Source organism: Schistocerca americana, chromosome 1 (assembly GCF_021461395.2).
Source record: "Schistocerca americana isolate TAMUIC-IGC-003095 chromosome 1, iqSchAmer2.1, whole genome shotgun sequence".
In the NCBI taxonomy this organism is placed as follows: Eukaryota; Metazoa; Arthropoda; class Insecta; order Orthoptera; family Acrididae; genus Schistocerca; species Schistocerca americana.
This window is the reverse complement of record NC_060119.1, coordinates 287,017,857-287,032,396: the sequence shown is the minus strand read 5'-3', so window position 1 is coordinate 287,032,396 and position 14,540 is coordinate 287,017,857. Positions and strand designations below refer to the sequence as shown.

At 36.6% G+C, this 14,540-nt stretch overlaps 1 protein-coding gene across 2 annotated transcripts in view; it reads left to right on the top strand.

Annotated features, from left to right (window-relative positions):
- The window catches only part of LOC124594690 (kelch-like protein 26), a 309,492-nt gene extending 306,955 nt beyond the window's left edge, over nucleotides 1-2,537 (top strand). The window contains exon 10 of one of the 2 annotated variants that reach the window (XM_047133067.1): nucleotides 754-2,537. In XM_047133067.1, the coding sequence (XP_046989023.1) occupies nucleotides 754-902 (149 nt within the window). In that variant the 3' untranslated portion in view covers nucleotides 903-2,537. Of the gene's footprint in view, nucleotides 1-750 lie in introns of both variants that reach the window. The other variant, XM_047133059.1, reaches the window with a different exon arrangement.
- Nucleotides 2,538-14,540: the final 12,003 nt, after the last annotated feature.

The following is a 14,540-nucleotide window of genomic DNA, read 5'->3' as shown; positions in this document are numbered from 1 at the left end:
GGTGTAGCGTTTAAGTTACAGAAGCAGCTCCTTTTTTATTTTTAGTTATAATGGTCTGTGTTTTGAGTGCTAGTGTAAATTGGTAGAGAAATCGTTAAGTGCACGAAAGTTTTGGTATGCCATTGCTGTGTCATTTGGTCAGTTAATCTGCATTGTTGCCTGTTCACATGCACATGCAGTTAGCGAAAATAAACTGTCAGAATGTTTATTGAATGTTCTTTTGATTTTGGAGATTCTTTTACATTGTATAAATTGTGTAAAAATGGTAAGACATGTTACTTTCCATTTCAGCAATACAGTTAAACATTATCAACTTCTTACTGGCCTTTCAGTATTAGTGTCTTCACTTCACTTTATCATAACATGTTGAATGTATAGTTTCCAAGGGATAAATGGTTGTTTGTTAACTTCAGATAATGTTTAATGGGAGCAGGATAAGTTTGTTTTAAAGTGTGGCATGCCATGCAAACGTACTGCTGGGGGGGGGGGGGATTTCTTCAGTTTTGGTTTATCAATGATAGTGGTGTAGGCAGAAGAAATTTCAGTAGTTGTATAGGAGGAATGGAATCTCTCTCTCTCTCTCTCTCTCTCTCTCTCTCTCTCTCTCTCTCTCTTCCTGTGTGTGTGTGTGTGTGTGTGTGTGTGTGTGGCCAGTAGCTTACAATATGTGACAATCTCCTTCCAGTGTGTGCTTGTCCTCTATACATATTTATGGTATTTCAGGTATAACTTCTCTCTTTCTTTTTGCAGCAGCTATTGAATGTTATGATCTGGAGACAGACACATGGACAACAGGCGAAAAGTACCCTCAGGATATATGGGAACATACCTGTGTAACTTTATATATTCCACGATGCCGTGATGACATGGAAGTTATGGCCACTAATGATAGTAGAGTTTGAAGTTTCTACACTAATGTGCAATATTTGCTGCTGTTTAAATGTATAAGACTTAAAATATTTACTTCGTAATTGTTTCATCTTTGTATGTTAAGTGCCATTGAAGAGTGATTGATACTATTTGAATGTTGTTTCTTTGTACTGTTAATATTTTTATTCACTGTTGTAAAATTGTGTAAACTGTCATGTTTAACTTGTCCTTGCTTATGCATGGATTGTTCAGATACAAACTTTATATATTCTAATAAGCCAGTAGAAGATGAGTTACTACAAGCATCACACAAAACTGTAGTTACTGAGGGACCATATTGTATAATACATGCTTGCATACAGATTGTATGTATTTCAAGCAATTTATAACTGAGTGACATAAAATTACTCAGTAAATGTATGTTGTTGCTCCAGACAATCATTTCTTCCACAATGAGACTTTTGAAAATTATAGCGCGCGTGCGTGCGCCCGCCCGCCCGCCCACACACACACACACACACACACACACACACACACACACCTACTACTACTACTACTACTACTACTTTGTTGTTAATATTTGGTCTGGTCATGAAGCGATGTAAGTCATAACATGATAGTTAATTCCCACAGTACTGTAGCGGGCTATGCACACTTTAAACAGATTTGTTTGAACCGTAGGAAAATTCCAGAAAATTCATTGACATTCAGTTTTTGTAAATAAAACATGTGTTAGGGTACACAGTGGTTATGATGGAAGTGCAGAAGCTTGGCCTAATATTAAAATGTATTTTCACAAAAATCTATTCAAAGTTTATTTTATATAAATTTTCTGGAGCTTTACCACTAGCAATGTCACAGTGCTGTCAAAGAGGTAGTATTTTAACTTTTTCGTTGGAGGAAGGGGGTGGGGGGGGAGAGAGATCCTTTCATGATGTATAAGCTGAAAAATAAGTGAAAAGAGGATAATTGTTCTGTGTGAATTGCATCACACTTCGGGAAAGTTCAAAAAGCTGTATAAGAATTGAAAATTGTCTGCTTTTTTATATTTTCTTCAAGCTATAGATTTAGTATGATGCTTCAAAAGTAGTTGAAGTCTCATCACATGTTTTTCATGGAATAGACTGTAAAGAATTACTGAAATTTTATGACTGTTTTCCACTGTATGCTTCATTGTCTGTTACGTATGTTCTGGTCTGTCTCTCTCTGTCTTTGGAGTCAATTCACAAAAAAGGCCTTAGCTTTGTTTGTAATTAATGAATATTTGTGATGTTATTTGTTGTCTCAACTCTTCCTGTCTATACTTAATCCAAGTCTTAGATCTTACGACAGTACATGTATTTTGGAGTGTGTTTAATGTGTTGTCGTTAAATATGTATCATGGCATTCAAGTGATACGAAGATGCTGACACAAATTTATCTAGTCCAAAGCAACAAATTAGCAAAGCTCTCAGAAATTTTATATTTTATGAATTGTTATCTGATTTGCTTGTTGATACATAATAGTTAGAATCACATACAGATGGAGGAAGATTATGTAAACATTCTAATGTACGGCATATTTGTCCGTCCGAAATGTACCTCGTGTCCGAGGCTTAACTAAATGTTACTCATTATCTTGTTAAATTTTTGGGTACCTATTTATGAATAAATATTTTTGCTGTAAATATGAGTAAGTCATTTTTCCCATGATATTTTTTGCAGTGTGTCTGTTTTAGCATGTATTATAACTGACATACATTGTGCTTACATGCCAGTCATTGGGCTTTATCTGATTTAAAGAGCAGAATTATTACATGTAAAGTGTGCATTTAACTTGCCCATACTTCGAAAGTAGTTGATTCAACATAAGTTTCTACTGATAAATTGGATGTTCTACAGTATATAGTGACAAGAAAAATTTTTGCTGTATGACCAGATTCTTAAATTGTTTTGTGCTAATTTCAGTGTTACCTTCAAATCTAATATGAATTTCCAGTTCTTGAATTTAAATAATTTGCGAAATTGTAGTGCTTAATAAGCACGTCCAAGGTGAGTCGGGAGGAGAAAGGTGCATGCTTTGAGGGATGATAGTGATTCTAAGCAAAAAACTTCATATGGACGTATGCCCTATTCCAAATTATTTCCAAGCTAGAACACATTTAGTATCACTTTTGTACATTTTCCTTGAATAACTCGAAAACCGCACCCTCCAGTAAAAACTTGTCTTAGTACAAAATTAAAATTTATTAAATTTCCTTCAAAAAAAAAAAGGTCCTATTAAATTATTATTTTTTTATCCAGGACTAATGTGAACAAGCGCAAGAATGTTGAAAAACTCGCTCAACGTGCATGCACTGTAGGTTTTGTTGGCCAATTTGAGGTAGCAAGTTGAGATGAACACTTTGATACGGGACACTTGCAGTCTATCAAGTTGGGGAAACTACCTCAAATTGGCCTACAAAAACTACGTAATCTACGGCACATGCGCGTCAAGCGAGGTTTTCAACATTCTCGTGCTCTCTTCGTACAAACCATTAGTTCTACAGAAAAAAATGAATAGGACCTTTTTTTGAAGGAAATTTAATACATGTTAATTTTGTACTGTGACACATTTTCACTGGAGGGTGCGGTTTTAGTTATTCAAGAAAAATGTACAAAAGGGACATGTACCTTTCCTCTTGACTCACCCTGTATTTTCGAAAACGCCCTTGCACAGGGGTGTCCTTTAGTTGGATTTCGTTGTGGCATTTGCTGAAACCTACCAATCAGAACATTTCAATTGGTTAAACTGTAGGGGCATCCATTCAGCCCCAATAGCAGATACTGCCAAAGAGGCAATAGCATCATAGAAATCTGCTGTTAAAAATCTGAGAATCTACATTCCAAAATGGTATATTTCCCACAAAATGATAGTAAAATTGGAGAAATTTGAGCTTGAATATATTTTGTTGTATATCAGTATTATGAAAGATGCTGAGTATAAGGTGAGTGGCAACTCTCCTTCTCATAATATTGTTAAATTCCATCCTGGATTTTCCATTGTTTGATTTTTGTTGTATATCATTGTCAGTGGGTTTGAAAGGCAAGCAACTACTTTTCATTACATTCTGTGTTTAAGAACAAAGAATATTTACAGGAAAAGAACTTCTTTCGTGTTTGTTGTGAGAAGTAGCCACTGGTGCAAGAAAGAGAAAAAAAAACTGCTAGAAGAAGAACAAGAAGAAGAAGAAATTGGATGCATCAGCCCAAAGCCAGGATGGAAATATACTATTTAAAGATGTAAACAGAAAATGTATGCCATTACAAAACAAATAATGTCCAGAGTAACAAGAGGTGAAAAGGAAAATCCTGTTTGGAATATAAACAATAATTGAAATTACTGACCACAATTCGTTTGTGCATTCATTGTATTCCACATATCTACCATGAAGGAAAATCTTCAGGGACAGGGAAAAAATCACGTTAAACATTACCAGAGATAACTACTCTTACAAAATTAATCTCACCAATCCATTAATACTAAAAAATTACATTACATTGCATAATTGTGTTTTTGGTTTGTAAGCCACATGTAACGTAGTAAACTAAGAGGTAAGCTGCCACTAGGAAAAGTAGTTCTTGAGTCTTAGGTTGTATCTTCAGTTTATCTACTAATTTGTAGCTTATTATTTATTTAAATACAGTGGTGTCTTTTGAGAGAAATGGGTATCGGACATCTATTCACAATGAATGCTCCTATTTGGAATTCAATGGGAAATTTCAAGCATTTGTCATTTTTTCTTTTCTTTTAAGAAGGTAGTGGACATTATACTAAAACTACTCTGTGTACTGATTTATTGCATTTTTATTATTTCTTCTTTTCCAGCCTGTTTGTTGTAACAGTAGCTAGTATGCATTGATAACTAACATACTATTTCTCTTGTACCAATAAATTTACAAACATTTCACATGCAGTGGAACACTGACAAACACTCAGCATGGCTTCAGAGGAAAATCATCTACTCTGAAACCTATCAAAAATGTTTTGACAATACTTAATGCCTTTGAGTCCGCAGCTCGCGGCAGCGTTCTCACTTCCTGAGCACAGGATCCTGGGCTCGATTCCCAGCAGGGTCAGGGATTTTCACCTGCTTCAAGATCTTCATTCATCACCATTACGGTCGGAGAAGGCAATGGCAAACCACCTCCACTAGAACCTTGCTTAGTACGGCGGTGCGGGTCTTCCACATCGCTCCCCTACGCTCTGTTCAGGAGTATCGGATTTCATCATCAATGCCTTTGAAGCAAAGTCATCTGTTGTTGATTGGCTCTGTGAGTCATTGGATTCTAATAGATAAACTGAGGTGCCACGGCAATCAAGATACAGAACTCACCATTTTAGAATAGCATCTTGACAATAGGCAGCAAAAAGTTATGAGCTCTGGATTCCTAGATATTTCAAGAGGCATGTCTTAAGGTTCCTTACTGGGACATATGTTCTGCATACTGATGACACCACTTTCATTGCAACTGGAAATTACTTAGAGGATCTATAGGAAGACAGCAAAGCCAATGTAAGAGTTACTCAAAACTGGTTTAAAGACAATGAATTAACTGTTAATCAAAATTCAACCGAAAATGTAATTTTTAGTTTATGAAATATCAACAATGATCATGTCGGTTAAACTTCTTGGTGTACACTTGGGTTCCAAATTAAGTTGGAATCACTACACATATTCTACACACACTAAATTATCAAGATTCCTACACTTGTTACATAAGCTTAGAGCATGCATGAGCGAAAACATTATGCTTAGCTCCCGTTACGAATTTTTCATAGCCACATGACATGCTGTATACTGCTTTGGGAGCTCCACTGGGGCAAAACGAGCGTTTATGTGAGACAAAAGGACTTTCAGATGTACAGCGGTTATTTTCGAAAACGTTGTTTCTTGTAGGCAGCTTGTCAGGAGACTGGGTGTCATGATGGTCCCATCATTATTTATATTAAGGTGCACAGTCTACACAAGAAAACAAAGAGCTACAGAGTAAGCTAATCATTTATCAAAAAGTAAAGATTGAGATCAACTCTTTACATGATTAAGCAAGGCTCAGTAGTTATACACACATACCTTGGAGTAAAACTGTTCAATGCGCTGCTGCCAGAAGCACACACCACCTCATTAAAAACCTTTAGAGATGTGCTACAAAACTGGCTTAGAAAGGAGGCTTTCTATGCCACAGAGGAATTATTCCACTGTACAAAGGAAGATCTAAAATTTTAACTACACTTGAAGAATGTTTGTATGCAAATCTACATTATTTAACTGTTTCCTTTATTATTATATTACGTATCATTCAGTTTGTACAAGTTATTAACATTTGTGCCTAGTGAAATGCTCAAAGATTAAATAAATAAACAAAGAAAGCCAAATTCATTACTTTGACATTAATTGTTTAATCACGTTCAAAAATATCTGTTGCAGAAAAATCCTGTTAAAAAACTTATGTATGTGTGTTGCATTTTGACTTATTTAGCTATGTTGCAAAAATAGTCAAAGCACAGACACACATGAAATTCAAGAAAAAGGAATTAGCCGGAACCCTCGTGACTGAAGTGCTATAGAACTGTGGCAATGTTTATATACTGACAAAGGTCTATGATAGTGTTTGGCTAGGTATGAATAACACTGAAAAAATGAAGCCATCATTGCACTTGATCCACTGCAAGATGGGCACTCCATGCCAAGTGTTCTAATTTCAGAAAAAGTTCCCAACACCGGTGAAATTTTACCAGTTTAATATGTTTGTTTGACCCCAAAGCGTAGCTACCGATGGTGCAGCCATGCATTTTCAGCTGCTTTGAGGCATAATATCTCTGGCAATATTTTCTTGAAAGAAACAAAGAGAAATAATTGTATATAAAAGAAAGATTTCCTGAACATTAATCATATGGATAAGTCAATCAAAAAATAGCTGCTCAAAAAAAATGAAGTTCTGGTTTTTTATATCTCCATAAGTAATTGCGGAATAAATCTGAAAACTTGTAAACAACAACTTACTAGTACAAGGTCTTGGAACATAAAATTTCATTCCCCTACTGCTTTACAATAGTTTACAAATTAAAGGCAAAGTTGTCAATTTTTCTAAAAGCGGCTATTATTGGCCCATTTTTACAAAAAGAGTCTTCGTCAAACTTTTTAATACCATTTGCTTTAGAAAGAACATGTTCCAATCTGTCAAAAAAACTAAATTTGCATTTTACAGTGCAAGGATATAAGCCCCTAAAAATGGTGATAAATTGGAGGGCCATTGAAAAGGGCCCATATTCTGGTACTAAAATTAAATCTGACATCTTTCATTGTGTTCCACAATTGTTTAGTACTCTCTGTGGAAGATACCAAAAGTCCTGATGACTAAGCAATAAGCTTGAGTCAAAAAAACTGCACATAAGTAACCTTTTTAGATTTTTCAACATCCCTACAGCGTTCAGCTCTACAAAATTCTACTTACAAAACATGAACTGGACTAAGGAATCCAACAAAAAGAAGAGTTTTCTTTTTTGTGGCTGTAATAATTTGAGGCAACACATTTGAAATGTGTAAGTTTTGTAGTTTGTAAAATTTTGGAAAATAGTAGGAGAATGAAATTCTATATGTTGAGACCTTGTATTGGTAAGTTATTATAGTCAATTTTTTTTGGCACCCGACTTTGCTTCAAATTATTCATACGAAAACTGCTCCGGAGATATATATATATATATATCTTAAGACAGCACAAAAAGTTGTAAAAGATGGCCTAGTTTTATTTTTTTTCAAGCAGATATTGCTGGAAATGATAGGCCTCAAAGTTGCCGAAAACTCTCGGGGTACACATTTGATAGTTGTGCTATTGGGGGTCAAACAAGTGACTACATTTCCAGAATTACTGAATCAGTGGTTGTGGAACTTTACAAATGTGCACTGGGAACATGTGCGAATATTAACACAAAATTTCACCAAACTTCGTGATGGTCATGCGGGTACCTCTAGATTACTTGGCATGGAATGTCCCAGCCTGGAAGCACAAGAAAGTTATTACTGTATGCAGACGGCCACGGAAAAAGCCTTTCAGCTCCCCTTCATGAAGCTTTATGCATAGAATATTCTGTATTTGCAAACGTTAAACCCGGAACGACATTAAGAACTGTAGTCAAAAATTCATCAGAAATAAACAATCTGAAAAGACGACCATGTTGTAGTCACTGGCGGCGCCAACAATGTTTACAAAAACGAGAGCAAGTCAGCATGTGCTGTTTACAGGAAGTTATTGCCAAAACTGTATAACACAAATGTTGCCCTAATAAGCCCACCAGTGCGACATGATCTCCCACAGTGGTCGTGTGTTAATACAGAAAGTGAGTGCTATAATATAGAACTGCAGGAACTATCTAAAAAACTAAATCATGTGCAGTTGCTAGACATAAGTAAACTGAAAGGTGAAGAACATAACAGGCGGCACGGACTTCACTTAATCAGAAATGGAAAGCTGAAGTTAGCGAACCAGATAACGGAACTTTGTAAGGAGCTGCATAAAACCAAGATCCCAATCATCTTGGATTATAATCAATAAGTTTTTTTAGGCTCAACTTCAAGCAACATGATTTTACTGAACTAAACCCCTTGGATTGGAAAGAACCCTGTTCACATGCAGAAGAAACTGACTTGGAAGAGAGTAAATTGTCATTACAGTGTAGTGTTAAAGACTTGTGTAATAATTTGACTGTTTCAGAATACCATGTCACAAAGTGTTGTAAAATATCAGTGCCCTTGAGGGTAATGCATTTAAATGTGCAGTATCTTAGGAATAAACTCAATTTGCTGCAAGTATATGTGGATGAGAATTTGCCACACCTGTTAGTAACCACAGAACATGGACTAAGAGACAATGAAATTGAGTATTACAAATTAGATGGTAATATGATAGCAGATAAGTTACTGCAGGCAACAACACAAAGGGGGGGGGGGGTGGCAATATTTGTAAATGAACATTGTCCATTTAAGAAAATCTCATTTGTTGAACAATACTGCAAAGAAGGAACAGTTGAAATGGCTGGTGTTGTGGTACACATAAATTCTCATTCAAGCAGGTTAGCTAAACATAAAGTTATTGGTATGTACCGCTCACCAAATTCAGATTTGTTGTACTATCTTGATAGACCTAACAGGGCAATTAGACTAACAGGCCTCACTGACCTTAGCATAGTTGGAGACTTAAATATTGATGCAAACTCCTGTAGTATAACCTATTTGAAAATAACATATATTAAACTCATATAATTTCACAAATATAGTGAACTCTTGACACTAGAGTAAGAGTGTCAAGCTCCAGTAAGATAGATTACATAATAGTCAACAAAAATGCAAGACAGTGTTAACTTTCAGTGTTGATTTTCATTACTCAGATCACTATTGTCAGGTGTTAAAATATTTTAAGTTTGCTGTCCCAACAGCAACTAAGATAATTGAGAAGAAGCAGATCCTCAATAGCACCAACATCAGCACCTTCAAAACTAAGTTAGCAGAGGAGAAATGGGGCACTATTTACCAAACTAAAGGGTCAGAAGAATAATGGGAAAAATTTTATAGGATAGTACTGAAGCACTTCGACTGCTGCTGCCCCCTCAAAGAAATAACCAGGGTACGAACCAATTCTCGTCTTGAAAGTAATACTAGGGTGAAACTCGGCACCTAGGCTGATTACGTTAAGGCAGAATATATATGATCTTTACTGTTTATATAAGGAAACAAAGCTACATATATTTACGGAAGAGTACAATCAAGCCAAAAAAACTTACACTTGAGGAAACAGATAAACAATGATGCAATAGAGCGTTCAGTCAACATATGTAAGGCATCCTGGACACTAATCAATAAACATCGTAAAGCCACCAGCAAGGTACAGAGTGAACCAGTTAACATTAGACATGAGGGCCATCTAATGAAAGAGCCAAATTAAGTATGTAATTTATTCAATAAGCGTTTCAGCTCTCCTTTTGACCAACCAGCCACTATTACAGATCTACAGGCTGGCCCACACCAAATGATATCATGGATGGTATAGAGCTCAAATTCATGGAGGTGAATCAACGGGAAAACACAATAAAAACTAAAGAACAAGCATTAATCTGGATGGAATGGTATCTAAAGTGTGGTGTTAAAGAAATGTGCCAATTAAATAACTAAACCCCTTACCTATCTTATCAACTGTAGTATTAATGAAAACACATACCCAAATGCCTTAAAAATAAGTGTAATACAGCCAGTCCATAAGAAGGGAAGTAAAGTAGTACTTTCAAAGTGTGTCCAAGGCTTTCGAAAGACTACACAATGATTCATAACGACAAATTGCCTCCGATGAGCGTGACTGACAGTTTTTGACATTAGATTCGTTTGAGCAGTTGCGGGCGGGCTCTTGTGCATGCGCCGTTGAGTAGCATATGGGTGGTACCTTCTCCTGCTTCTGGCTGCAGATGCGTGGCTGGTCGCCACTATCTAGTATTGCCCCAGTTCGGAAATATCATAAATCCGGGGCTGGAGAAGTCTGAGTTGTGGTGGCTATGTGGGTAGTCATCACGTGACCTGTGTTTACGTTTAGTGATTTTGCTGTTTCCTTGTCATTTATTACTCTCACATCAAATTAAAACGAAACGGATTTCTCGGGCTGGGAGCTATCAAATGAATTAAAATACGTTCGCATAATTATAGAAGGCTAAAATATGTTGTTATTTTCAGGTTTTATTTCCACCTTTCTGACAGTCAAGCATTAATCACCTTGCAGAACAATGAAGTTATTTTTGTTGCTTTGCTAAAGAGATTTTGCTTTTATTAATCTTTTGCGCTGAGGCAGTCAATGTATTTGAAACGAAGTGTTTAATTTCACACTATTGGCTAGTTTCAGCTGTTCGCTGCATTTCAAGTGCACATTTTCCATCTTCTAGCTCGCATGGCATTATGCCATAATAAAGAACCAAACATGAGATAATGCAGTACTGGTACTAAAGAAAATTTACATCTGAATCTGGACATACGAATGTGCACTTTATGCCCAATTATGCATTTTAGTATGGTTCACAAAATTCCGATGAACTTGAAGGTGACCTCTGATGTCTTGTTTCTTTTGTGACAGTGCAAGATCTTTTAATGTTTTACACGTACGAACATAGGGGCTTCCTGTGTCATCGTAGCTGCGCAAGAGCGGTGGCGCCTGTTATCTGGCGCTTTGAGGCAACTGCTGAAACGAATCAATTTCTAATAAGTGACAGGAAAACATTGCGGATGGTGGTTTGAAAAGCGGTACTTTCAAAGTAAATTTCCTTTTACACAAGATGAACTATATGCGAGAATGTACGATGAATTTCTTAAATCACAAAGCATTTGACTCTCAATTAAAAATCAACTCTTTGAGGACGACCATATAGAAGAATTTCGAGGCCAGAAGGTCAGACATTTACATTGTTGTTAAAAATTTTGCTGGCACGTTTGTATAGCTTGAAGTGTTAAGACGCGCAAAAAAGATCAACATTATATGTTGCAGCTTATTAATCTTCGAGACTACAATTATATGTGAAACCTCTGTTTTTCTTGTAGCAACTCTATGTATATTAATTTAAACCATCAACTTTACTTATTTATGTATTTGTGCTACTTAAGAGTGATCTTGCTATTGGCTGACTGCATCATGTGTCATATGCTGTTATCAGCTGGCGAGATCACATCACATAACATGAGCTATGACTGGCTCACAAAAGCGCGTCGAAATCTTGATTTCAATGCCTTGTAAAGTAACATGTTCGGTGGAATTCGAATTTATATCTCCGCAACACGAAAATATGCAGCGTACATGCTGCTGCTGCACATCAAAGATCATCTGTCCAAAATGGTGCCAACCCATACATTTAAAACTGTGTATTATGGGACAATCTATCCCCATCTTAGCAGTTGTATAGAAATATGGGATTGTGCTGCAGACATTCTCCTTAAAGGAGTACTATTGCTAAAAGGAAAAAAAGAGGGCTAAGGATTATACATGGACTAGGCTATAAAGACAACACAAGTACTTCACCATACACTCTTTGTATCTTTATAAATTAGCTACTTTTATTGTCTCTCAGAAAATTGAAGTAACTAAATGTAGTGATATACATGACCACAACACCAGGACCAGAGAGAATTATTACTGACAAAGAACAAGATTAAAAATGACAGACCACAGCCTCTATACTAACGGACTGAGATGGTATAATAAACTGCCAGAGTCCATGGAAAACAGTAGTAAAAAGCAAATCAAATCAAAACTAAAAGAATTCTTTGAAAAGTGTGTGTATTCACTCAACAAATTTTAAATGGTTAAGTTTAAGAGCTGTAAAATTATGTATAAAAAATAATTGGCTTATTAATATGTGTAAGATGTAATGTATTTTGACAAGCATAAATTTACTGTTTAATTACTACCTGTAAGGCTAAGATCTAAATGTATTTTATGTTTGTAACTGTACTTGACGTTTGCCACATATTGATGACTCCATGCAAAAAAATCGAAATAAATAAATAGATATGGAAGTGTGTAGGTGTAGTACCAAAACATGTAACATAGCAGACTGATCATGTGTACATAAAGTCCCTGCTGGAAATACTTATACATTGCTCACTTGTGGAAGAAGGGCAGCAATCCTGCATGCTTCATCTTGTGTCTATCGGGCAGTGTTGACAGTTGCCCTTTTAACAAAGTCTAATTTGGTCAGAGGTTGGTGCAAGTATGCTCCCCTTCTTCCACAAATGAAGCAATGTACAGGGCTATTACAAATGATTGAAGCGATTTCATAAATTCACTGTAGCTCCATTCATTGACATATGGTCACGACACACTACAGATACGTAGAAAAACTCATAAAGTTTTATTCGGCTGAAGCCGCACTTCAGGTTTCTGCTGTCAGAGTGCTCGAGAGCGCAGTGAGACAAAATGGCGACAGGAGCCGAGAAAGCGTATGTCGTGTTTGAAATGCACTCACCTCAGTCAGTCATAACAGTGCAACGACACTTCAGGACGAAGTTCAATGAAGATCCACCAACTGCTAACTCCATTCGGCGATGGTATGTGCAGTTTAAAGCTTCTGGATGCCTCTGTAAGGGGAAATCAACGGGTCGGCCTGCATTGAGTGAAGAAACGGTTGAACGCGTGCGGGCAAGTTTCACGCGTAGCCCGCGGAAAATTGGCTCATGCCAGAACTGGAGACCGACAGCGCCGACTTCATCTTTCAACAGGATGGTGCTCCACCGCACTTCCATCATGATGTTTGGCATTTCTTAAACAGGAGATTGGAAAACCGATGGATCGGTCATGGTGGAGATCATGATCAGCAATTCATGTCATGGCCTCCACGCTCTCCCGACTTAACCCCATGTGATTTCTTTCTGTGGGGTTATGTGAAAGATTCAGTGTTTAAACCTCCTCTACCAAGAAACATGCCAGAACTGCGAGCTTGCATCAACGATGCTTTCGAACTCATTGATGGGGACATGCTGCGCCGAGTGTGGGAGGAACTTGATTATCGGCTTGATGTCTGCCAAATCACTAAAGGGGCACATATCGAACATTTGTGAATGCCTAAAAAAACTTTTTGAGTTTTTGTATGTATGTGCACAGCATTGTGAAAATATCTCAAATAATAAAGTTATTGTAGAGCTGTGAAATCGCTTCAATCATTTGTAATAACTCTGTATAAATAATGCTTGCAGATCTTAAGTTGAAATTCCTGAAACTGGACTTCAATACCGTCATCTTTCTAGTGCAGATATGAGACTTAAAATACTCTTACATACTGCAAATGGACTGTAATTAGATGCAACAGGCAAGGAACTAATGGCAGTGATTCTTGAATCAGCGACAAAAAAGTGAAAGGTGCTCAAAGCTGTAATCAGATTTGATTGGAAGGGTGCAGCAGTAGAGAAGGACAGTCTCAATACCAGGAAAAAAGGTGAACAGAATCATTCAAAGTACATACATCAGTAACTAGGTTTAATAATCTTGAAAAAGATGTAAGCAGATGAGAACAGGATAAATGAATGAAAATAGACCAGCTGCTTGTTCAAATAACAACAAACAGCAGTCAAGCAAAAGCAATGGTAACAGCATCAGGATGCTGCAGCTGTCAACCCAGAGGAAGAAACCAGCACCAACAGATACTATTTTTGATGGTATAAGACTGCCTGTGACACCTACTAACAACAGCAAACAACGTTCTGGCAAGTAGGTTGTGTGCAGGCCTATATAAAAGAAAGATGCACATAGAAACACTGGATGAACAGTCAGGACAATATATGTACCAGATAAATACAGACAGAGATAATACTGACTGTTGCAAGTTAACATGTGCTGCAATTGAAAGATGCATTGATCTAATACTAAGATTATTGTTCTTTCATGCTTGCCTGAACCCTGGTTGCCAAAAAAAAGTAAGTTAGGTATTTTTGTTCTTTGTAGGTATGTTGCAGCAGTTATCAAGTGCAGAAAATTGCAAATAACGGTGTTCCTGTAATTTTCAGAAAAGTATCAAGAAATTCCCAGAACTAAGAGAGTTTATTCATGCAAGATGGCGATGAATTTGTTGAAAATAATGAAATAATATTTTAAGGTTTAAAAGAACAGTTAATGTACTGATTTCCGTATTA